This window comes from Rhinolophus ferrumequinum, chromosome X (assembly GCF_004115265.2).
Source record: "Rhinolophus ferrumequinum isolate MPI-CBG mRhiFer1 chromosome X, mRhiFer1_v1.p, whole genome shotgun sequence".
Taxonomy (NCBI): Eukaryota; Metazoa; Chordata; class Mammalia; order Chiroptera; family Rhinolophidae; genus Rhinolophus; species Rhinolophus ferrumequinum.
The window spans coordinates 42032554-42056708 of NC_046284.1; the positions used below are offsets into that span (position 1 = coordinate 42032554).

General features: G+C 43.5%; 1 protein-coding gene across 1 annotated transcript in view; it reads left to right on the forward strand.

The window, feature by feature from the left end:
- The window catches only part of TRPC5 (transient receptor potential cation channel subfamily C member 5), a 384761-nt gene that overhangs the window by 287512 nt on the left and 73094 nt on the right, over positions 1-24155 (forward strand). Inside the window, exons 4-6 of the mRNA XM_033111511.1 lie at positions 14780-15116; positions 16401-16540; positions 21339-21661. Of these exons, the coding sequence (XP_032967402.1) occupies positions 14780-15116; positions 16401-16540; positions 21339-21661 (800 nt within the window). The remainder of the gene's footprint in view (positions 1-14779; positions 15117-16400; positions 16541-21338; positions 21662-24155) is intronic.

Sequence of the window (24155 nt, forward strand, 5' to 3'; positions counted from 1 at the left end):
TGTTTTCAAAATGTGTTCTTTATTATAGTAAGGGGTTAAGTTTCCTCCACCTCTTTTTTTCTAATTTCATGCTGAAGATTTGAAAGGAAGTAGGCAGCCCACAGCAGGTCATGAAACCTCCAGCCAACCCTTCTTATCAGTGTGAAAACTACTTGGGCATACCTGACTGAGTCTCCCATTCACCCCAATCCTTCAGAATCTGGAATACCTGAACACATCCTGTGATCTAAAAAAATGGGTGGGGGGACCTTGGCCCCTAAGAACTAGATACACTGAAGGCATTAACACATCTCACCGTAGATCTCTCCATTGTTTTATTTATTGAACAATTACAGGTCCACAATTCCAAAATCTACCAAGTTCTGGAAACCCAAAGAAAAAAATATTTTTACTAAATGCTCTATCAAAACTCACATATGGTAGCAAACCCTTAGATGAACTGATGTGAGAAAATTTATGGTCTTGATTTGTCCCATGGAGTCTAAGCAGTCATAGGTTTCACTATGAATATTAATATGTTTGATTATAGTAGGGTTGCCAGATAAATTAGAGGACATCCAATTAAATTGTAAGAGACATACTGATACTAAAACATTATTCATTGTTTATCTGAAACTCAAATGTATTTTTATTTGCTAAATTTGGCAACCCTAAATATGAGCACTGTCTCAAACCCCACTGGAGGCACAGACAGCATATTACTGTTCTAAAATCTGACAAATTTAGAATTCCAAAACACATCTGGCCCCGAGGGTTTTGGAATAGGGACTATGGGTCTGAGGACTTGTAGCATTGCCCCAGCAGTGCGCTTGGTATTGCTAAGGCACCAAGCTCTCAAACACTTAGCCATCAGAATCAGTTGCCTCCTTGGCTCTCATACAGAGGGTGCCAAAACAATGTATACACATTTTAAGAAAGGAAAAAATTGTATTAAAATTGTAATACAATGAATGACACTAGCATTCATTTGATTAACGCCATCTTTTGAACGAATATCATACTACACATTGCTACCATAATTCAACTCAACTTCGAAAAGTAATACATAGATAACATCTCTTTAAAATTTGTACATTTTTTTTGGCACCCTCGGAATATCCCTTGTTCTGTTCCATGTGTCACTAGCTTGATCAACGGTTTATTGCTCTCAGTTTTTCCAATACAGGCTCCCCTTTTCTTCTAGAACTAACCCCACTGCCCTCTTCTGCCATCTCATGGCTAGAATAAGCCATTGCACTAGATGTAATTCAGCGGCACTAGATGCTCTCAACGCCCATCACCTCCTACACAGGAGAATTATAACATTTGTCAGAAAACTCCATTTAGCTAATTCTGACTGCTGTGTATACTTGCAAATAGAAATTTATATATTTTAAAATATGTGTTCTAAAACAGAGTTTTCAGCATCTAGCTTTACCTTCCTCCATTTAGTTCAAATTAGTGAGGCTTAGCTCTAGTTTGAAATTAGAGCTGTGACTGCTGTTTGACTTATTTGGTGAGTTTGCACTTGGGTTGCCAGTAATATTGGTAGCCCAGATCGGGAACCAAGTCTGCTAGCTAATTGCAACAGCAGCCTGCTGAATACAAAATGTCTTAGTAATCCTTGCGTAAGCATGCATCTCCTTTTCTAAAAAAAAAAAAAATTCCCCATGGATTAGTGATCTGAGTGGATAAATACCAAATTATGCTAGATAGAGACAACATGTAAAATGTAGAGGCTACTCCCAATCATAATCTGGGCCTAAACTACTTGCCAAAACGTGTTCTCCAATTTCTGCTGCAGTGTTAAAAAGCTGAATCATTTACTGAAAGTATGCCTCAGCAAGATCAGTGCAATGGTGAGGGAAGGAAGGTGTTTTGAATATTTCTCTCTCTTCAGGAAATTTTGCATTGCTACCAATTTCCTTTTTGAGCATTTTTCTCCTCATCGGAACCCAGCCTGAGTAACAACTACAAAACAAACCAAAAAAACTCATTCTATCTCGGGTCATTTCTGCTGGCTGGCTTTTTTTTTTTTTTTTTTTCCTGAACCTAATAATGGAAATTCTTTTCTTTTTCTTTTTCTTTTTTTTTTTACGTTTACTGTTAGCAAAGTTACATAGATTTCAGGTGTACAATACTGTAATACATCATCTATATATATCACATTGGCTGGCTTTTTAAATACACCCTTATACACCCGGCTTAAATACACCCGGCTATCTTTTGAAGAACTGACATCTGATGCAATGAAAATTGGCCTATTCCAATGTGCACCCATTCATTGAGGGAGAAGAAGGAGGTTCTTGAAAGATCAGTAGACCTTTTCAAACTACCAAGAAAGGGCCTCATCTCAGATCCTGCCATAGCCCAGAACGGAAGTTTTCTTTCTGATCCTCACATTCTCCCCTGGGGTGGGGGGGCAACTCATTTTCACCTTTCGGATGTTTTCCTCCAAATTAACTAAAAGGAAGAAGTGTTTACAGCTGTTAAGTTCCCCAGCTAGAAGTCAGCTGATCTCTTTCAGGAAACACACACAGATAACTCATTGCCAATTATTTCAGAAAACAGGCCTGTACTGGTTTATACCTCTGAATGTTAAACATGTCAAGGTGACCTTTCTTCCAGTCTCACCTACTGCACTTTTGTTAAACATGTCAAGGTGACCTTTCTTCCAGTCTCACCTACTGCACTTTTGTTAAACATGTCAAGGTGACCTTTCTTCCAGTCTCACCTACTGCACTTTTGTACACACCCAACAATTTAAAATCATCTCAAAATAGCCAGTTAGGTGATTCAATGTGGGACCGACTTGTTTTTATCCTAATCTATTTTTTTTTCTTGCCGACAGCTTTCATGGCAGGGAATAGGGTAGATTGTGGGAGTTAAGAAAGATTTTCCTCCTCTGACCATTGCCCATTCCTAATGGAGCCACTGGAAGCTCACTGCCTCTCAGCCTGGCTTACTTCTCAAAAGCCCACCCCCACCCTCAGATCCTCTTCTCCTATCAGGAGGCTTTCCCTCATTTTCCATTGCCTCCTCAGAAAGTGGGGACTCAATAACCAGGGAAGTCTATCACTAGCTCACTGCTCCTAAATGAGCACTTACTACAGTACTTGAACAAGTGTTAATTGCTATTATTACAATTTATCCTCTGTGAACCTCAGTTTTCTCGTCTGTAAAATGGCTGTAAATACAGTACTGATCTCCTGGGTTTTTAGTACATATAAAGTGCGTTTAAAGCACCCAAAACATAGGAAGTTCTAAATACATTTAATTTGTGACTATTGTGACTACTGCTAGAGAAATGCTCTGAAGACACACAGAATGGTAGGTGAAAAGAGAAACGTGCATGTGTGTGCATGTTTTGGGGGGCTTTGGGGGAAACAGTTCTGTTTGGGTTATTCCAAACAGTTCTGTTTGAAATGCCCCCTGGGCACTTAAACATTCAGGTCTGAAGTTTAGCAGAGAGACAGAGAGGAGAATTTTCTCACTTTAACAAGTTCAGTGAATGCCTGCAAAACCCTTTGAAGTATGAAATGTCATACAACAGACAAAACTGACCCTCCCCTTCAGAAGCTTACCTTTGTAATAAGGCCAAGTCATGGGTTCTACATGTAAGTGTAACACGAGGCAGGCTCTAAGAGGTACCACAAGGAAAAAGCAAAGTGGTCTGGGATCAAGGAGGAGGGATCACCTCCATCTAGGGCAATCAGGGAAGGCTTCCAGAAGGAAGTGAGGTTCTCTGATTTAACGATTCTCTGCATTTTCCTTCTGATGCTAATGCCTGCTGATTTGTCCCATCTCTGAATGCCATGAGTTCCTAAATTGGGATGCCTCATAATGAAGTAGTGAACATTCCCTAACACTACATGGATCCAGTTTGAAAGACTGGATTTTATTCTGACCTTGCTTTTTATAAAATGGTGGTAACAGGAGATGGAAGTGGTGTTTTTTGTTGTTGTTGTTTTGTTTTCTGTTTTTGTTTTTTAATATCCTTATTGGCAAAATCTTCTGGTTTGGAGGGGAGTGGCCTTCACCAGTGTGTGACAGCCAACCATTTTGGGAACCTGATACTTTTACCATCTGTACTGCTTGTACAGGCGCGTCTGAACACCAACATTATTGTCCTGTTACTTGTTTCATGTGAGTTTGGCTGGTCTCTCAATGAGTCCTGTAGGCCAGAATCAGTCTCTCTTGTTGTGATCCTTTCCCCATGTGCCACACAGAACTGGGCACAGAGCAGCTGTACAGAAATTCAGGGTCTTATATTAATTTTTGCTCCAAAAGACGCATTAGAGCTGATTATCCGGCTAGGTCTTATTTTCAGGGAAACACAGTAGTTGTCTGGGGGAGGAGTTGGCTCTTTCCAGTACAACCTAACATTATTCCTATTAAGACTTATTCTTTGGAGGGGCAAAGAGCTATTGAGCCACTCCATTTAAAACACAGCTTTATGTCAAAGAAAAAAAAAAGCCAGGGCTTTTCAAAAAGTCCTATGCAGTAAGGAAAAAAGAGTAATTTTCAGCCCTTGCCTAGGAGCACTGGAGAATGAAGCACTGCAAAGAAAAAATAAACTGCAGTGAGAGCCCTAGGAGATTTATGAAGAAAAAATTTAGACAGGTTGAAAAAGTGGATCCCATAAAGATCTCGCATGGGGCTCAACCAGGCAGCTAAGATCTTCACGGAATCCCCCATTGTGACGAGCCAGCCGCCACAAATCGAACAGTACTTGAATGGGGGAGTGGGAATGAAAAAAGACACTCACACATGTAATGATGCGATCGATCGGACTCCAGTGATGCTGAAGCACCGCGTTTACTATTCTTCATCAATATAAACCATCTGTGTACGTGCAGCTTAACAATCACGAGTGTGCATTATCTCATTGAGAGTAAATTTTTAACTTCTACATAGAAACTACAAAATCACTGAAACTTCCCCAAAGTTATTTTCTCAATGACAAAGCCCACCAATTACCCTGATAATCATCAGTGATCTGTGTCCGGGAACCGGCCACTCCCACCTCATTCCTCAGCAGCTTGCAAGCACCCTCCAGGTGTAGGCAGAAACAATGTCTTAGGAGTTAAAACAAGTTAACCATAAACTGAGCCAGTCTGCAAGGCTACAGAATAACAAGAAATTATGGCTCCCCTCACCCCATGTCTTTAGCTATGCATGGCTCTTCCTGTCTTTCCTAGCTTCTACTCAGGAGCCCAGACCTGGAAGGGCCCCTTCACTTCTGGGCTTTGCTGGCAGGCAGATCCCTTATAGCTAGATAACTGGCTAATATGATATACTCACTTTAAACTCTTAAGGGTAGTTAGTAGTTTCAAATATTACTACTTCCTAAAAACATAAATATGACTTCAATGACTTAACCCAAAGCAGTAAGTGATATGGCCATTTCAATCATTGTGGCAAGGCCAATGGGGAAGATACTGAGAAATTCAGCTTTCGGCAGGCATCAGATCATACCATCCATGCATTGCCAGTGTGCCGTATTTAAGAGCTTGGTCTATGGTCAGCTAAGCTAGGGCTCCAGTCCTGGTTCCACCATTTACCAAGAATGTAAGCTTGGGTTCAGTCCCATCATCTGTAAAATGGGTATAATCTGCCTTTAGGGTGGCTGTGAGATGATGCTTGTGAAAATCTGGTACAGTGCCTGGCACACTATTAGAGCTCAATAGATCATAGTTAATCTGACTATGTTAAGAATAGTTCCTAGTTGAAATTCCTAAGAGAATTGACTTAGTTACCAGACTTCACCCCCTACATACACTAAAGAAAGAAGCCTTTAGAAAGAGAGTGTTCCACCAACATTCATCCAACACAGATTTATTCATTCAATAACACATTCAACAAATATTTATTCAGTGTTTATCTTAGGTCAGGCATTTAGCAAAATATTAGGATTAAAATAAAGACTAAGAACGCTGCCAGTCCTTAAGCAACAGCCAGTCTTCTGGCTTTTAAGAGCTCCGATAACTGCTCAAACTTTGTTTTCTTTTTGAAGACCCTAAGAAGGGAATGGGGGAAAGGACTCTATTTGCACTAACCCACAAACAAATGCATCACTTTGGAAAATTGAGAAGCAGGAGTCTTCCAAATTTGTTCTTCTTTTTCAGAATTGACTTGGCTATTCTGCCTCCATTGCGTTTCTATATGAATTTTCTGATCATCTTGTCAATTTATGCAAACAAAACAAAACAAAACAGAAAACTCTGGGGTTTTGATAGGGATTGCATTGAACCTGTAGAACAGTTTGGGAAGTATTGCCGTCTTAACAATATTGTCTTCCAGGATTTAATGATCCCTTACTATATGCTAAGCATAGTTCTAAGTGCTTCATATGTAGTAACTGATCTTAATCCTCATACCAACCCTATATGGTAGATGCTATTATATCCATTCTTCAGATGAAGATGTTGAAGAACAGAAAGAACCAATGCAATCTAGCTCCAGAGGCTATACGACACTCATGAAAGAGGACTTCCAGGACTGTTTCATAAAGTGGCAAGAAAGATGGGATAAGCGTGTTCAAAGCTAGGGGAAGTATTTTGAGGGGGATTAATAACATCGTGTCTTTTACTGTAATAGTTTTCTTTTAATTTAAACATTCACCATATTTGTTAATCACACCTCGTAGTCTTAGCTACTCTACTATGTTGCTTTAAACACACACGCATGCGTACACACACACACAATTCACTTATGGATCCGCATTGCTTTTAAAATTGGTCATGCTATTTATAATAGCCTAAGACTCTTAGTTTGATCTTCTGTAACCCCTGCCTACCTCTCCAGCCTCAACTCTTGCCATTCTCAGTTTTGCAGTTCAAGCTATATCCACCCCAGACTGCTTTAGTTCCCCGTACAAGTCATGCTCTTTTCACCTCTATGCCTGTAGTCATGTTTCTGAGGCGAGACCCTGGAGGAGTGGAGTGTAGGGATGGAGTCCCAGAGAGCAGTTTCCAGGCTCTCAGCCTCACGTGGAAAGGTGTTGGCTTGGTAATTAGACGACCATCAGCTGTAATCAGATGGCCATCAGCTGTAACCTGTTAACCATTCGCCACTAATATTACTGCCATGGCTACACTGGCAAGGTTGGTTGGCAGAGAAGCGGACGGTGGATTTTACAGATTGTGTGGATCCTGCTTCTTGTAACTCCAACCCAGCCACCAGCGAGAATATTGTGGTACGAACCCCCTATCCATGGCTCTGTTGGTGTTCCTTTTTGGCCTCACCATATTTTGTGTCCACCCACCCAAGACCGGGACCAGAGACCCTGCATTACACTTGGTGAAGCTAGCAGGGTCTCAACCAGCACGAGGAACAGGAAACGCGATCTGCTTGGGAGAAACATGACCCCTCGGTAAATTGGTGTTTCTCTTGAGCCTCCGGATGGCATACCATCCTCTTGGCCATAGCAAGCATCACCTGCCATTTGGTAATCCGCTGCTGCTGTATGCTCCTAGAGTTGTGGACAGCTTACACCGGGACCACCACCCACTCAGAAACCTGGTGCAGCACGCAAGATTCCGGCCAGGTAAGAATGATGTCTGTCTCTGGGCAGGAGGACATGTGGCCCCGTACCAGTGTGTGGTACCCGGTAGCCACTGTTCTCAGGAGTTGGACCCCCATGGAGGAGTGAGAAGACATGGATGGCTCTCCGGTCAGCATAGAAAGGGCCCTGTAGGTTTTAACTGAGCAGATGCCAGAGAAGATGAAACGTACAGCCAGCCGTGTGGGCTGGATGTTCCTTACCATGTTGCATTGTAACATGGAAGAAGCACTTATTGTAGCACCTCAGGTACGGGACCAGCAGGCCATGTGGGAGGTGCTGGAAGCTCGGGTCTGCCAGTTAGAGGAGGTGCTCCATGGTGGAGACTGTGAGGCAGAGGCAGACGATGCGAGTGGAAGCAATGTAGCTCCTCACCTCCATGACCTGCCCATCCTGCAGCAAAAGGTGAAGCATGAGCAACCTTTAGGCCCCTGGGGCGTTGCTACCAGCAACCCAGCGGTGACTGAGTTCACAACCTACACCCCTTACACTCTCATTGAGCTGCAGGAGCTGGGGAGGCGATGCCGACAGCACCCTGGAGACCCAGTCTCGGCTTGGCTGCTGCATTTATGGGATGAGGGGGCAGACAGCATTCTCTGCTCCCCAGGCAAAATGGAAAAGCTAGCCTCCGTGACAGTGCATCCGTCCCTGGGACAAAGGTTACAGAACTGCCATAGGTTGGCCCAAGACCAGGGCAACCATTCTCTAGTGGAGTGGCTCACCGCTGTGGTATGCACAGTATGGGGACAGGCTGGTGAGCTGCCAGACACTGTGAGTAAATGGCAATCGTATGCCGAACTTGCTCAAATCATCCTTGAAATGAGTATGAGACATGCTATGTTCAACCCTAATATGCGGGGGGCAGGATGACGAGCATTTTACAACCAGCATGAAAGATCTGGTTTTAGATACTGCCCCTGTAAGTGCTCTTGGATCCTTGGTTGCCATTCTTACGCCCTATGTGGAGCAGCAGATCCATGAAGTTACCATTGCCATGGCCAGCCTGGGGGATGTTGAAAGCCGGCGGCAAGGGAAGTTAGGACATGAGGTCCAAGAAGGTAAGGCCTGGAAGCCCAAATCAAAAGTAAGGGGGCAAGCTTGCAGGCCTCAGAAGGTAACAAGCGCACACATGTGGCATGATCTCCTGGCAGCGGGGGTTGATCAGGAAAAAAAAGACCGACAACCCAATGTACTCTTGTTGGAAATTTGGAAACAGCTTTATCCAGAACAGCAATTCTGGCGAAGCTTAAAGAAGTCCAGAAAAGTGCAACCTGTGTCCCTCCAGGACTTCATGAGGCAGCTTGAGGCCGACTCCTTTCAGCTTGATTGGGGACAGGGGTAAGGTACCTGGTCAGAGGGGACAAGCGGGGACTTGGAAGCCCCATGTGGATCTGTCCATACATTGGTCCCCTTCTAATGTGCAGAGGCTTTTGGAGCGGGTTGACACTGGCACAGACTGCAGTCTTGTTTATGGGAACCCAGAACTGTTCCCCAGACAAGCAATCTGCATTGATGGCTCCAGGGGAAAGACGGTGACGGTAAAAGCTGTTTCCTTACCACTGGGTATAGGAAGGCTTCCCCCACCCCGTACCTACAAGGTGTATGTCTCCCCCATTCCGGAGTATATTCTAGGGGTGGACGTGCTACATAGCCTCAGTTTACAGATGTCGGTAGGAGAGTTCCGTCTCCGGATCCAGGTGGTGAAAGCGGTGACATGTGGGCATGCTCACCACCCTCCTTAAGTGTTGCCACAGCCTCGGCGTGTGGTTACAGTGAGACAGTACCACCTGCCAGGAGGGCAGGAGGAGATTGGTCGTACAATTTTAGAATTGGAGAAGGCACACATTGTGAGGCCGGCACACAGTCCCTTTAATTCCCCAGTATGGCCTGTCAAGAAGCCAGATGGGACCGGGCAAATGATTGTGGACTATAGGGTGAATAAGATGATGCCAAATTTGCATGCTGCAGTGCCTTCAATTCATGATTTGATGGATCGTCTGACTGTCTGCCTGGGAACGTACCACTGTGTAGTGGACTTGGAAAATGCTTTTTTCTCCATTGACATTGCACTCGAGTGTCAAGAGCAGTTTGCTTTTACTTGGGACGGGCAGCAATGGACTTTTCAAGTACTTCTTCAAGCATACTTGCACAGCCCCACTATCTGCCATGGGTTTGTAGCCCAGGACTTCGCACAGTGGGATCACCCATCCTCTATGGTCCTGTTTCACTTTGTTGATGATATTTTACTAACATGATTCTCTTTCAGATTTAGAGCAAGCAGCTCCCTCTCTTCTCCGCCACCTGAAGTCATCTGGCCTGGCGGTGAACGAGGAAAAGGTCCAAGGCCCTGGCTTATCTGTCAGTTTTTGGGTGTTGTGTGGTCGGGTAAGACAAAGGTCATACCTGAAGCAATTATTGATAAGATATAAACATTTCCCCGGCCGGCCAAGGTCTCCCAACTGCAGATGTATTTGGGTCTGCTGGGTTATTGGCAGGTGTTTGTACCCCATTTAGCATAAATAGCAAGGCCCTTGTATTCCATGATAAAAAAGGGGCCTCATGGGATTGGACAGAGGCTATAGAGCAAGGTTTTGTTGCCACAAAACAGGCATTACTGCAGGCACAGGCTCTGCAAATAGTAGACCCTGGTCGCCCATTTGAACTTGATGTTCTCGTAACCCACGAAGCGTATGGTTGGGGCCTCTGGCAACGACAACAGTGTCTCCTGTCACCTGTGGGATTTTGGTCCCAATTGTGGAAAGGAGCTGAAGTCTGCTACTCTCTAATAGAGAAACAACTGGCTGTTGTGTACGCAGCCCTAGTGGCCACAGAAGCAATCACAGGAACGGCATGGGTATTGGTTCAAATAATCTATCCCATCCAGGGGTGGGTCCATACCTGGACCAAAGGACCCAAAACAGGGGTGGCACAGACCAACCCCCTTGCCAAGTGGGGTGCCTACTTAGAGCAATGTAGCACCCTTAGTTCAAGCCCTTTGAGCACAGAGCTACAGAAAATCTTGGGGCCTGTGGAGCCTGTAGCCCAGGCTGAGCCAAACATTCTGCCTAGGGGGGAGGACTTGGAGCCTTCGTCCTACAGAGTAGGATATCCCCAGTACCTGAAGATGCCTGGTATACTGATAGTTCTAGCTGGAAAGCTGAAGCCATTTGGACGGCTATTGGTGTGCAGTCCCAAATAGACACCATTTGGTTTGATACCGGGACGGGCCAGAGTAGCCAGTAGGCTGAGCTATGGGATGTGTGTATGATAATCAGCCACGAGCCTGGGCCCCTAGTTACTTGTACTGACAGTTGGGCGGTGTTCCGGGGCCTAACGTTGTGGCTCCCTATGTGGAAACACCAAAACTGGTTGGTAGGACACTGTCCACTGTGGTGTCAAGCCATGTGGCAGGACTTCTGGGACCTAGGGCAGGGAAAGGAGGTGACCTTAATGCAAGTCACAGGTCACTCCACCTTAGTGTCCCCAGGTAGTGATGAAGCAGATGCCCTAGCACGGGTCCAATGGTTAGAACGGGCCCCTGCCACTGGTGTGGCCCATTGACTGCATAGGAAATTGCAGCACGCTGGAAGCTGAACCATGTGGCAGGTGAGTAGATGCTAGGATCTGCCTTTGAAATGGCAGGAGATAGCAGATGCCTGCTATGACTGTCCCATCTGTGCCCAGGATGGCCCCCAACGGCAGAGGCTCTCTTGGGAAACACAGCAGATTATGCGATGGAGGGTGCCCCTCCCTTGCTAGCAAGTGGATTACATTGGACCCCTGCCTAAGACCTGCAAAGCGATATATGTGTTCACAGCAGTGGACACTGCTATGGGATTGGTGTTTGCTTGGTGGTGTTCAGCTGCAGATCAGCGGTGTACACTGGTTGCTCTTACATTGCTGTGCACCCTCTATGGGGGCCCCGAAGTCATTGAAAGTGACAGGGGTACCCTTTTTATGGGACAAGAAGTGCCCATGAAATGCCTGGCTGGGCTGCCAAGATGGACATACAATGGTTGTTTCATACCCTGTACAATCCACAAGCAGCTGGCATGATTGAACGTTACAACGGCCTTTTGAAGCAAGGCCTCCGAGTATCAAAACACCCTCCTATGATGCGTGACTGGGCCTCGCGTCTGTGGGACGTCTTGAGAATCCTGAATGAGGGACCACGGAAAGGAGGGCCCGCACCAGTAGAAGCTCTGCTACATCGAACGGCCTCTCCCATTCAGTTACAGGTTACCACAAGTGAGACTCTGTTAAAGCCAGGCTATGGCAGAAATGGACACATTTTGCTGCCAGCACCCACATGCTTGAAAGTAGGGGAACAGCAGCAATGGACTTGGCCCTGGTGGGTCAAAAGCCCCCACTGTTGGTGGTTGGGCCTGATAGCCTTATGGGGGGGCTGGTTTGACCTACAATTTGCAAGTGACGCCAGGGATGGTGGCTGAGTGGCCACCACAAGTGACTGGTATATGGAGGTCCCAATGTTGAGATGATTTTGTGGGGAATCTATGTACTCTCGCTATGGCCTAAAATGGGGACCCCTGTTCTGCTTCTTGTTGAAAATACACAAGGGACCCCAAGCACTGCCATAAAAGTCTGGTACCACAAACCAGGAAAGGTGCTGGTGGCAGCAACCCTCCTTTCCCAGGACAAAAAGCTAGCATGTATCCTCCCAGATGGAAGGGATTTGCCATTGTTGGTTCCTATGACTACTATTTCTTTCTGTCTGTAGGTGCCTATGGGCTATTACGATAGTGGATTGGGCCCACACTTTCAATGGTGTGGCGAATCAGTCATCTTACCAGATTCGCTCGGCACTGCCCATTAGTTCAGACCCAGGTTGCCACGGAAAATTTGCCGTTCCAGGTGGCAATGGCTGTATAAGTAGACATTGAGGGACACCCCCTGGGACATTACTTGAACTGGACTGAAACTTTTTCTTGTGAGCTGGGTTCCTGGCACAGGGCCCTTTACAAAGGATGCGGGTTGTGTGGGGTGTGAGGCAAGAACCTGGAGGGGTGGAGTATAGGGACAGAGTCCCAGAGAGCAGTTTCCAGGCTCTCGGCCTCATGTGGAAAGGTGCTGGCTTGGTTATTAGTCAGCTGTAATCAGATAGCCATCATCTGTAAGTAGCTGGCCATCAGCTGTAACCGGTTAACCTTGCCTACGCTGGCAAGGTTGGTTGGCAGAGAAACGGACATTGGATTTTACGGATTGTGTGGATCCTGCTTCTTGTAACTCCAACCCAGCCACCAGTGAGAATATAGTTGTGTGAACCCCCTATCCCTGGCTCTGTCGGTGTTCCTTTTTGGCCTCACCATATTTTGTGTCCACCCGCCGAGAGCGGGACCACAGACCCTGCATTACAGGGTGTCTTGGCTCTTTTCTCCCTTTCTTTCTCTCCCCTATACCTAACTAACTTCTATATACCTTTAATGGTCCACTCAGATATTGCCTCTTCCAAAAAGCCTTTGCTGAGCAGTACAGATTTGTCACTCCTTTGTGCCCTATTATGCTTTGTTCATATCCATTTTAGTGCCCTTACTGGACTGTTTTATAACTGTCTTTTTATACATCTGTCTCCCTCAGTAAGCTGTGTGCTCCCAGTGCTTTTCCCTTCTGCACCCAAATATCTTGCTTTACCCTTTTACTTCTGTGTATGTTTTTCTAGAACTTTTGCATTCCAGCCTTTGGCATATGCTATAATGTCAAGAAGAACAGAAAGGGACTATAAGATTTTGTCTCTTTGTGTGTGACTGTGTGAAAAGGAGATATGAGGACATACTGGGGATCATGAACATCTTTGAAGAAATTGAGATCACATGGCAAAAAGATTTCAGAGCTTAGTTATGATAGTTTGGTAAGAGTAAACTTCTTTAGGGTAGGCTAGACCTCCAAATATATAATGGCTCAAATATAGTCATGTAACATTCCAAGACAGGTATTCATGGTGAGCAGAATAGTTCTCCTCCACATGGTCAGTGAGGGACACAGGCTGACAGAAGTCCCTAAGTCATCCTGGGTTACCACATCCCAGTCAGCCAGAAAAAGAGAACATGGAGGAGCACACATGGGAGACCTCTATAGGCCAAGCCTGGAAGTACCACTCATCATTTCTCTGAACATTCCATTATGAAGAATTTAGCCGTGGCCAAACCTCACTACAAGGGAGACTGGGAGATGGAGTCCAGTCGTGGGCTCAAGGAGGAAAAGAATGGTGTTGGTGGGGAAGCTAGTGACCTTCCTAGATATATTAACAGTAAATTTGGGCTAGTAAGATATATGATACATATCTGTTTAACCTTTTCCATGGGAAGCTGGAGTAGTCAAATATAGGCAGTATTTAAAACCATGGCTGACAGCTGAGCTCCATATTGAAGTTGCTTACCAGGAAAGAGCAGCTGTAGGATGACTTGCAATGCTGATGATTCCTTAACCATTAATCACTGACACTTTGTAGTTTGCTTTTAGTAAAATCCCAGCTAAGTTAATATACAATTTTATAATATAAACTTTTCCTCTTTTGTATGTCTAGACTACAAATGGTGTTAAATGGATGGCAAAATAGCAACCTGATTCATTGCTAGCCAACCAAGAGGTGATTAGAAACCAAGGGGGAAAAAGACAAAATCAAAAAGGAACTCATTTCCATTCCAAACCATAGCCATAGGCATGAGATGATACCCTGCCAGTTTGTGATTGCCCAAAGTGCACATTTGTTGATGATTTCATGTAGGCCAGAAGAATGAGTAAATGTGAATCAATTTGAAATGAAATATCCCCACAATTCTCTGCTAAGAGGTGTGTAAATTCCCAGGATAATTTTGTAAAACAGCTACCCAGGCTCTACCCCCAAGAGAGGCTCATTTAGTCAGCCTGTGGTGCCACCTGGGAATCTGGATATTTTAAATGTCCCCTGGATAATTCTGGTGCAGTGCCCAGTTTTGGAAATCATTTATCTAGCATGATGGGAAGGGAATAGGGAAGCATGCCAAAGCACAAACCAGAATGATTTTGTTTAATATACAAAACGAATAAGCCTAAGCAAGATCTAGTCTCATAGCTTGACATGTAGAGCTGTCTCTGGGTTAGACCCATTCATGGGAACCCAGAAATCAGGCCTCTTTTGGGGTCTGGCCATGCAGCTGGCTGTAAACTAGGAAAGGTATTATGAATGTAGACTTTCTCCTGGTCATCTCAGATGCCTAACTTGTTCTTTTCTTTTCCCAGTTTGTTGCACAGCCCAATTGCCAACAGTTGCTCGCCACTCTCTGGTATGACGGCTTTCCTGGATGGCGGCGGAAACACTGGGTAGTCAAGCTTCTGACCTGCATGACCATTGGATTCCTGTTTCCCATGCTGTCTATAGCTTATCTGATCTCACCCAGGAGCAACCTTGGTCTGTTCATCAAGAAACCCTTTATCAAGTTTATCTGCCATACAGCATCATATCTGACCTTTCTCTTCATGCTTCTCCTGGCTTCTCAGCATATCGTCAGGACTGACCTCCATGTACAGGGACCTCCCCCAACTGTTGTGGAATGGATGATATTGCCTTGGGTTCTCGGTGAGTCAAAGAGACCAGGAGATATGGCCAGACTGACTGCTGGTCCTGTCTAAAGAAACTACTGGAATAGACAGTTGTACTGGCCCTGAACTAGGGCACCTTGCTTCTGTGCAGTGGGGTAGTCCTCTGTTGGGAGTCTCAGAAATGTGATTCTTTCTTCCTCAAGCCCTAGTCACTCAGTATTGACTGGTTCACAGTGAGATTGGCAGTGCACCCAGCGTTTGTGTCTGCCAACTTAACATCATCAAGGACAAGGAAGGTGTGTCTGTCAGTTGGTTTAGAGGGAAAGCCAAGTGGGCGTAGGTGAGCTAGACAGGGTATAGCTGGTAAGTCTATTCGATGCCCTCTTGCCCATAACTGGGGAAGGGGACACTTGGATCTACTGCTTTCTCATGACTATTCCACACAATCCCAGTACTTATTCAGGGTAGACATTCTATTTGGATACAGATTTCGCAATCAGGAGGGGAACCTGGGAAATACATACAATTCATGGTAAAAGCAGGCTTATCAGCAGTGTCCAGGCATAATAAGATTGCACTGGACCCTCCAATGCATTGCCATCCTCCAAGTCCTTGCTACTCAAACTGTGGTCCTCCATCCAGCAATGTCAGCATCATCTGGACACTTGTTAGATATACAGAATATCAAGTCCCACCCTGGAAATATGGAATCAGAATCTGTATTTTGACATCATCCCCAGATGATCCACATGCACTTCTGCTTTCCATATTCTAAGGCTAAAGAAACATCTATGTTATTGGACACAATTCCATGAAACCTCCACACAATGAGAGGAAAAAGGGGAAAAGATGATTATTTTGGGTCCCACTGCCTGGCTTCAGCACCAACATCTGGTAATTTGGTCCATGGTCAGCTTCCTCACCTTAAAACTCATTGAGAAGTTTTCCCTCTAGCACATAGTGGAATCTGAGGACTATGGGATAATACTGATCTCATTAATTTACTGAAGAAATTATTCCTACTTTAAAATGGGAAGAGGGTAGAATCAAGAACCCAAAATTATAGCAGCATTCCAGTAGTTATAGTAACAATGCTAAAAGTGAGTATTAGCCAGAAAAGTATAATACATGTGCATCTTCAGGTAATACCTATCAGGTTTGGCAAGTTCCAGATGGGGAGGTGAGATAGGAAAAAGTGACTGCAGTCCACTGACCCCAATTAATTCATTAATTTTATCTTTCTTTACTTAGGGGAATCTGACTGAATATGATGATTATTCTGACCCTGTGAAGAAATTAACCTTTTGCCTCCATTCTTCAGGTTTCATTTGGGGGGAGATTAAGGAAATGTGGGATGGTGGAATTACTGAATACATCCATGACTGGTGGAATTTGATGGACTTTGCAATGAACTCACTCTACCTGGCAACTATTTCCTTGAAGATTGTGGCCTATGTCAAGGTAATTTGGAATGTCTACCATTTTTCTTAAGCAATGATTTTGGTTACATTAAGCTTTAGCACTGGGAACCTAAAGAGTTTAGGGGGAAAGTGCTGATGACAGCCCAATCTATGCAGGGAAGTACAATATAAACAGACATTCTTTCAATGGTTTGTAAGCAGTGTCCACCCAAACAAAGAAAGTGGAGAATGGAGCAATTTGCAAATGAATCCTTAGCCTCTTAAACTCAGAGAGTAAAAGGGTCTTCAGCCACCCATCCACCCAGTCATTGTTTCAATCTTCCCTACAATATCTTTCCCAAGAAGATGGCCCACCAATGCTTGCATAGGACAGGAACAGAAAATTCACTGAATTCACTACTCGAAAAGCCCCTCTGAACCCTTGTTACTCCACTAAAAAGTGCTAACTTTATATTTTTGTATTATTGTTCTCCTTGTGACATATTAATTAGTAATCCTCCCCTGCGGGGTCAAACAGAACAAGGCTGTTCCTTCTCCATAATAGTGCTTCCAATGTGAAGTCATCTCTCCCTAACCTGCTGAGTTGTCTCTTCTCAAAGCTAAATATTCATACTTCCCTCAAGTGTTCTTCATATGACAAATAGCAGAACACTAGAAATTTCACAGCAGGAGACAGAGATCTTTAATAGTGTCTGCCTCCCTCACCACTTACACCACCAGGATGATCATTCAACCTGTTAGGAATCCAGCTTTTTGAGTATCACCCAGCCCATGCTTCTCTACCAACTAAGATAATGTACGTACACACACACTCACACACACACATACACACAATCACACCACCTTGATGTTTTTCCTGCACAATGAGTTATCCTGAAAAATCATTTCATGTCCAGCCCCTCACATTGGGTAGACACAGGTTCCAAATTTAGATTTGGTGCTCATTAGATAATGGAATGGCCGTCCTCCTTCCACACTGAGTTGAACTTATCCAGCATGAGGAAAAGCTGACAATTCAGTCTCCAGTATTATCTAGTCAACCATGCTTTTTGGCACTGAATTCCACATTAAAAAAAAATTAAAATGAGAATATGGCTGTCCCCCAAATCTCCAACAACTTGGTTTATTTTTATCTCCCTAATATGCATATTGCATAAATTTTAAGACATTAGGAGTTAGTCATACGGATCATGAATATCAAATGTGGTCATAAAACCTTTTTAAAGAAGCCTAAGAGTATGCCTTATACTTGTGGTGATCATTTAACACAAACTTACAACTTCCTTACAAGAGAAAGCTCGTGGGGAAAATGTTTGAACCTCTGGTTAATGTGCCTGCATGAAATCCATGTCATTCTGGCAATCTGCTGACTAAGTAACACTGTTTGCCTAAAAATAAACACATTTCTTCCTTTAGAAGTATATTTATATACTGGAAAGACAATAAATTATCAATCTAGAAATTGGTGGGTTTTGCTTAAATAGGAAAGTTTAGAATAAGTGATCAAGAAAAGGATAACTCTTGGGGGTGTGAAAATGTGTCTATAGATGCCCAACATTAGCTAATTACATAACTTGTCCAACTTCACTGGTAAGGCTTCCAAGGAGCTAGACACTTCCCCACCACAGACTGTACTGAGCTGAGTAAATGTCCTTCAACTGACAAACACTTAACTCAAAGGAGACATTTGCCAAGAAGTTGGAGTCCTTCTCCAAAAGGGAAGATTTACACAGCAAGACATGTCACATGCAGACTTTGGATTTCCAATGAGAAATTATAAATGGACAGTCTGGTCCATTCATCCACAGAGCACACCAGCCTGAGATGAACTTCTCCAAGTAGGATGAGCCAACCTCTATGAGGTAAAGCCACAAGAACTGGTCACCAAACCCCTTGAAACATTTCAGATCACTGTTGTACTGAGAAAGTACAGAAGCACCATGGGCTGGCCTTAAAGAGGATCCTTCATGAGAGCAAAAAAACTAGCTATATAGATATGTAGATATCTATATCTATATACAGATTCTGTTGGTCTACAACAGAAACCAAAAGGCACACATCAAAGTAATCAAAGGGAACAAATACACCTAAAGTTGGCCCTCAGTGCCCCAGATAACTCTACAAATGGAGAATAATTGTCCTTTTGTCACCTAGGATAGAACCACCTAGATTTATCCCACCACCATCTTACTTCCTTATATACAGACTAAATCTGAACTTTGATGCCTATTGAGTTGTAGTTCTTTCTTCAGCAAGTATTTGGCTGCACGCAAACACACACCCACTCTTGTTATGATTGAGTCCCCACATTAGACTGTCCCTCTTCCTTACTTTTGAGTTGACAGAGTGCAATTCACACCCCTTTGAAAGTCATGGAGGCCACTTTTCAAGGTGTATTACATCTCAAAGAATATAAGAAAAATCACTTGCCTCCCAATAGCACTAACTCAAGAGTCAGGAAACCTGAGTTTAATCCCTTCTCTGATGATCACAAACTGGATTACATAGGTCATCCTTCTACCTCCCTTAGCCTTAGATTATGCCTCTGAAAATATGATTGGGCTAAGTCAGTGACTTTCAACTTTTTAATTTTTTCCATGGGACCACATCTTGAAGTTAAAACTTACACAGAACTTCAATATATTAAAGAGATTAAAAGATTGAATTTGGATAAGGAATGGGTCTTCTAGGCCTCCTCTTTGGCTCCCACAGTGGCCAGCAGATGCCTCCAATGAACCCTCAGGCTTCAAGGAACACAGTTGGAAAACCACTTGTGTTAGATCAGAGATCAGCAAACTATGGTTTGCAGGGAAAATTTGGCTTTCTACCACAACCATGTGTTTACATATTGTCTATTAGTTCTATAAGAAAAGAGTTGAGTAGTGGCTATAGGGCCCATATGGCCCACAGAACCAAAAACTATGTACTATGTGGCCCTTGACAGAAAATATTTGCTGACCTCCATGCGAAATGAGCTCCAAAGTTATTCCCAACTCTCATATTCTACAATATCTTTCTGCAAAGTATATACAAAGCATAAATTTGCCATAAGAATCATCTTTCACACTTCTGAGTGTTCTGCAAATCCAGACTTTTCATCCCATGGGCAGCAGAGTTCCCTGTGGTTATAGTTGTGGCTGTGGAGAGAGAAAGCCATAAATTATGAGCTCTACATGTTCCAGTTGATAATTTCTAGTTTTAAAATATAGGTCTGTTTTGTTATCAGCAAAGAATCTCCATCTTTCACATATACCTCAAACCTTTAAAGGCCTATTTAACATATGTGCTGTGATATCAATTATAATATAAGTAACACTTAATAGAAATAGTGCTGGACTGAGTATTTAGAGACCTGAGTTTTAGTCCTGGCTCTGCCATCAACTTGCTGTGTGATCTTAAGCCAGTCACTCTGCCTCTCTATATTTCAGTTCCTCCACTTTCAAAACAGGCATAATAACGCCCACCCTCTCACAGCAATGCTTCTTGGAAGGAAAAATGTAGAGATACCAGATTTGGCTAAGAATGTATAAAACTGATTGACCACATAAAGTCTATCTGAAACAGAAGCAGAAGTGTGGCAAGGATTCTCCAAATTCATCTTTGACAGTAAAGAATATTGCATACACGCAAATGATTTTAATACCAGTTTCCTCAATTGTTGGAACTGAAGCACATTTTAGAAATGCTAACAATATAATTTGGCTCCCAGCACAACTTTTTTTCTCAGAAAAGTTGTTTACATTTAGCCCTGAGAAATTGTGATATTTAGGTGAGAGCTCAAGGCAATATGCTTCAGATTGAATTCCAGGCAAAATCTACTTCTGTCTTGGGAAGGTAATAAGGAATTTCTTGTATTTCCATAACATCCCCCCTTATGAAGTAAAGAAACTTTCACATATGGATACATAATCACAAACGTGTGTAGTGGGTAGGAATAGATATTGTCCCCATTCTATGGTGAAGTTGAGAGATAGAGGCAGTTTCAAATGACAAAGTCCAATTGGACCTTAGGTCTCACAATAAAGCCATCATTCTACATGGCGACACCCAATGTTCCAGGAGCTGGAAGTCCAGGACAGGGCTGAAAAATCCCAGAAATGCTGGGTCTTCCCCTCCTTTAATCCCCAGGTTCTTCATTTGTGCTAGAGGAACATTTGAACTTTGTAGGGCTATCAAAGGAACAATAAAAAATAACCATACACCACTGTGTGGGCAATACTAAATTCACTACGTGGAAGATTAACATGCCATTTGTAATAGTATGGAATACAATACACACTGCTAAAAATTCAGCAGGAAACTGAGCAACGACCCTCTAAGGATGTTCAATCAGCCCCAAACTGTAGTCGATAAGGAAGTCAGGATGAGCACTGTACACTAAGGAGGCTGAACCTATTCCTTCAGTAACAATTTGTCTGTGGTGCTCAGAATAAAATGGGAGACTGAGAAGGTAAATCTGATTTGAAATCTCATTAGGAAGCAGAGCAGTTTGTTCCCACTACCTTGGGCATATGAGTGGCTCAGTTCCAGTGATATTTCCCAACAGTCTGGCAAACTCACATTTAGAAAATGTCTGTGGTTAAACTGCAGGTGGTAGCTGCGATATTCATTTTTCTATGTCTGTATGCTGGGTATATATTTGGATGGGAGTCGGAAGAAGAGTTATTAGCATCATGTATTGGTTGGATGGGGAAATAAAATAGTGCCATGCATGGGGTCTATTGTACAAATGAATGCTTGATGCTTACTTTGGAGGCTTTATTTAGGTGCAGAAGAAAAGAGGGAAAGTTTAACAAATGCTCACTGTACCTCTCATCTTATACACTTGTTTCTTTCAGTATAATGGTTCTCGTCCAAGGGAAGAATGGGAAATGTGGCACCCGACTCTGATTGCAGAAGCACTCTTTGCGATATCCAACATTTTAAGTTCGTTGCGGCTCATATCCCTGTTCACAGCCAACTCCCATTTAGGGCCTCTGCAGATCTCTCTGGGGCGTATGCTGCTTGATATCCTCAAATTCCTCTTTATCTACTGCCTGGTCCTGCTGGCTTTTGCCAATGGATTGAACCAGCTTTACTTTTATTATGAGACCAGAGCAATTGATGAGCCGAACAACTGCAAGGGAATCCGATGTGAGAAACAGAACAATGCTTTCTCCACGTAAGACCCCTCCCCCCACTCTTGTGCCTTTTTTCTGCCTTCTCCTTCTTTGCCCTATTTTTGGTCCACAGCTTCATCACTGCCTCTTGACAGTATCCACAAAGCTCATTCATGGAAAACCCAAAAGGTCTGAGGTGGAGGAAGGTCCTTCCCACTTTACAGGGGACTAGGAGAGGAGGTGAAGTTAGGTTTGGGAGAAAAGAGACAAACGCATAACTGGGTGACAGTAACTCACCCAAAGAGTTAGTTCCAAACTATTTTGGTGTCATCCCATATTTTTAAAGGCATTAATGGAGAGGGGGTAAATAATTCCTCACTCAAAAAAGCATCACTCACCAAGGAAATGAAATAGCAAAGGCTATTCCTCTGACTACCAAAGCTAACTTCATTATCCTGAATCAAGAACAAAGAAAAAAGAAGGATGCAAAAATATCTTACTTCACCATGTGATATTGTGATTTATAATAAGACGTATGTATTTGGTCTCTATCCCCCATTTCTGGCACAGAGCTTCTAAAAGCCTTGGGATTTCCTAAGTGATGAGAGCGATAAATGTGTCTTTTGCTGTGTTACTGAGGTGACCTTTAGAAAGTACCCAAGGAAGGGAGCTGGTAGCCAGTGGAGCCAACCAAGTGATTAGAGGGCTGGAACTTTCAGTCCCATCCTCCTGGGGGAGAGAGGCTAGAGATTGTGCTCAATCACCAATGGCCAATGAATTTAATATATCATGCCTATGTGATGAAGCCTTCATAAAAACCCAAAAGGATGAGTTTCTGAGAGCCTCTGGGTTGGTGGAGATTTGAGGAGAGTCTAATGTACTTAAAGGCGGCATGGAAGCCCTGAGCCTTTTCTTCATACCTGGCCATCTAGCTGTTCCTAGGTTATATTCTTTCATAATAAATTGGTGGTCTAATAAGTAAAATGTTTCTCTGAGTTCTGTGAACCACTCTAGAAAATCAATCAAACCCAAGTTGGGGGTCCTTGGAACTTTGTCTGTCAGTCACAACCTGGACTTGCAATTGGGATCTGAAGTCTGTCAGGGGAGGAGGGGAAGAGGGTAATGGGGCAATCTTGTGGAACTGAGCCCCTAACTCATGGAATCTGACACTATCACCCAGCTGTGTCAGCATTGAGTTGAAATGTAAGACACCCATCTGGTGTCGGAAAATTGGTGGTGTCCGGGGAAACCTCCCCATACCTACATGTTGGAATTGAGTTCAGTGTTCCAAAGTTGGTGTCAAAGAAATGGAATTTGCTAGAATAGCCCTGGCTCACAGAAACACGTAGTGGTTTGGGAAGATATAGGATAAAAAGGCAAGGGATTATGAACCTTTGATCCCTGAATGGTGACCTAGTCACCCATGGTACGAAACTGCAGTTGTGCTGTGATAAGTCACTAAAGGTAAAAGTTACCAATGGAATTTACAAATGGTAGTAAACCTGACTCTGAGTTGGTTCATTGGACTTATAAGGAAATGTAAAATAATAAGAAGCATGCTAAACATACAATCCCTTGGTTATTGTTATCTGTAATAGCTAAAATGAAACTAAAAGAAAGTGCTGGGTTCGGCCTTAATACTAAACCAAGCTCAGATTTGGATCAGTCTGAGCTTGGGCCACCAGCTTCAAAGTTGTCCCACCAAGGGAAAAATTATGCAGTGACAATAGGAAATACCTCTAAGACCTCTGGTCAGCAAGAATGTTGTCAATGTAGGCGGAGGGTATCACCAAGGAACTATTGAAACTGGGGAGTATAGAGTGAAGGAGTTGTTTCATTTTGTAGTTCAATATCATCAGCTTCCTGAGGAACTTATACTGAAATGGACTACGAGAGTGACTAATTGGGGAGCTATGTCTTTGGTTTTGAATGCTGCAGAATGGAAGAGCATGTTTAGGTTGATGCAGGACACATAGCTCACTATGGAACAATCATGGATGGCTCTATGTGATCCAGACACACAGGAGGCCATTCCTGAGGGAACAGCCAGCCGGGTGGACTGGATAAAAGCCACTAACATCTACTTACCCTGAGAAAGGGGACTGTCCATCTCCCCTTATGAATGCCAAGTGGAGTACCCAAGATGAAGCAGCTGGTATGCTTCATATGCAAGCCATATGAGACTGGCTTTATGATGACTGGGATATTTATTGCTGAATATGCCTATTACTCAAGTCATGGTAAATGCTCCAGTGAAGGGGGCCTCTTTCACCTTACTGCTGCCAAATCCAAGGGCAGTTGGGGAGGTCTAACTGAATTTTCTGTCTCAGCTTGCAGGCCTGAGTCTCACACATGCTAATAAAAAAAAATAGGTTAATTAACAAAAGAATAACAAGAAGCCAAAAGAGTGGAAAATGTTGAACGATTATTAAGAAATAAGGTGAATAAAGAAAATATTGATCGGAGCAAAACAAAGAGGAAACAGAAAGGGGAGAGTCACAGGACTCATCCCAGCAGGATGGAAATCTTTAGATAGCTATTAAGAAATAATATGAA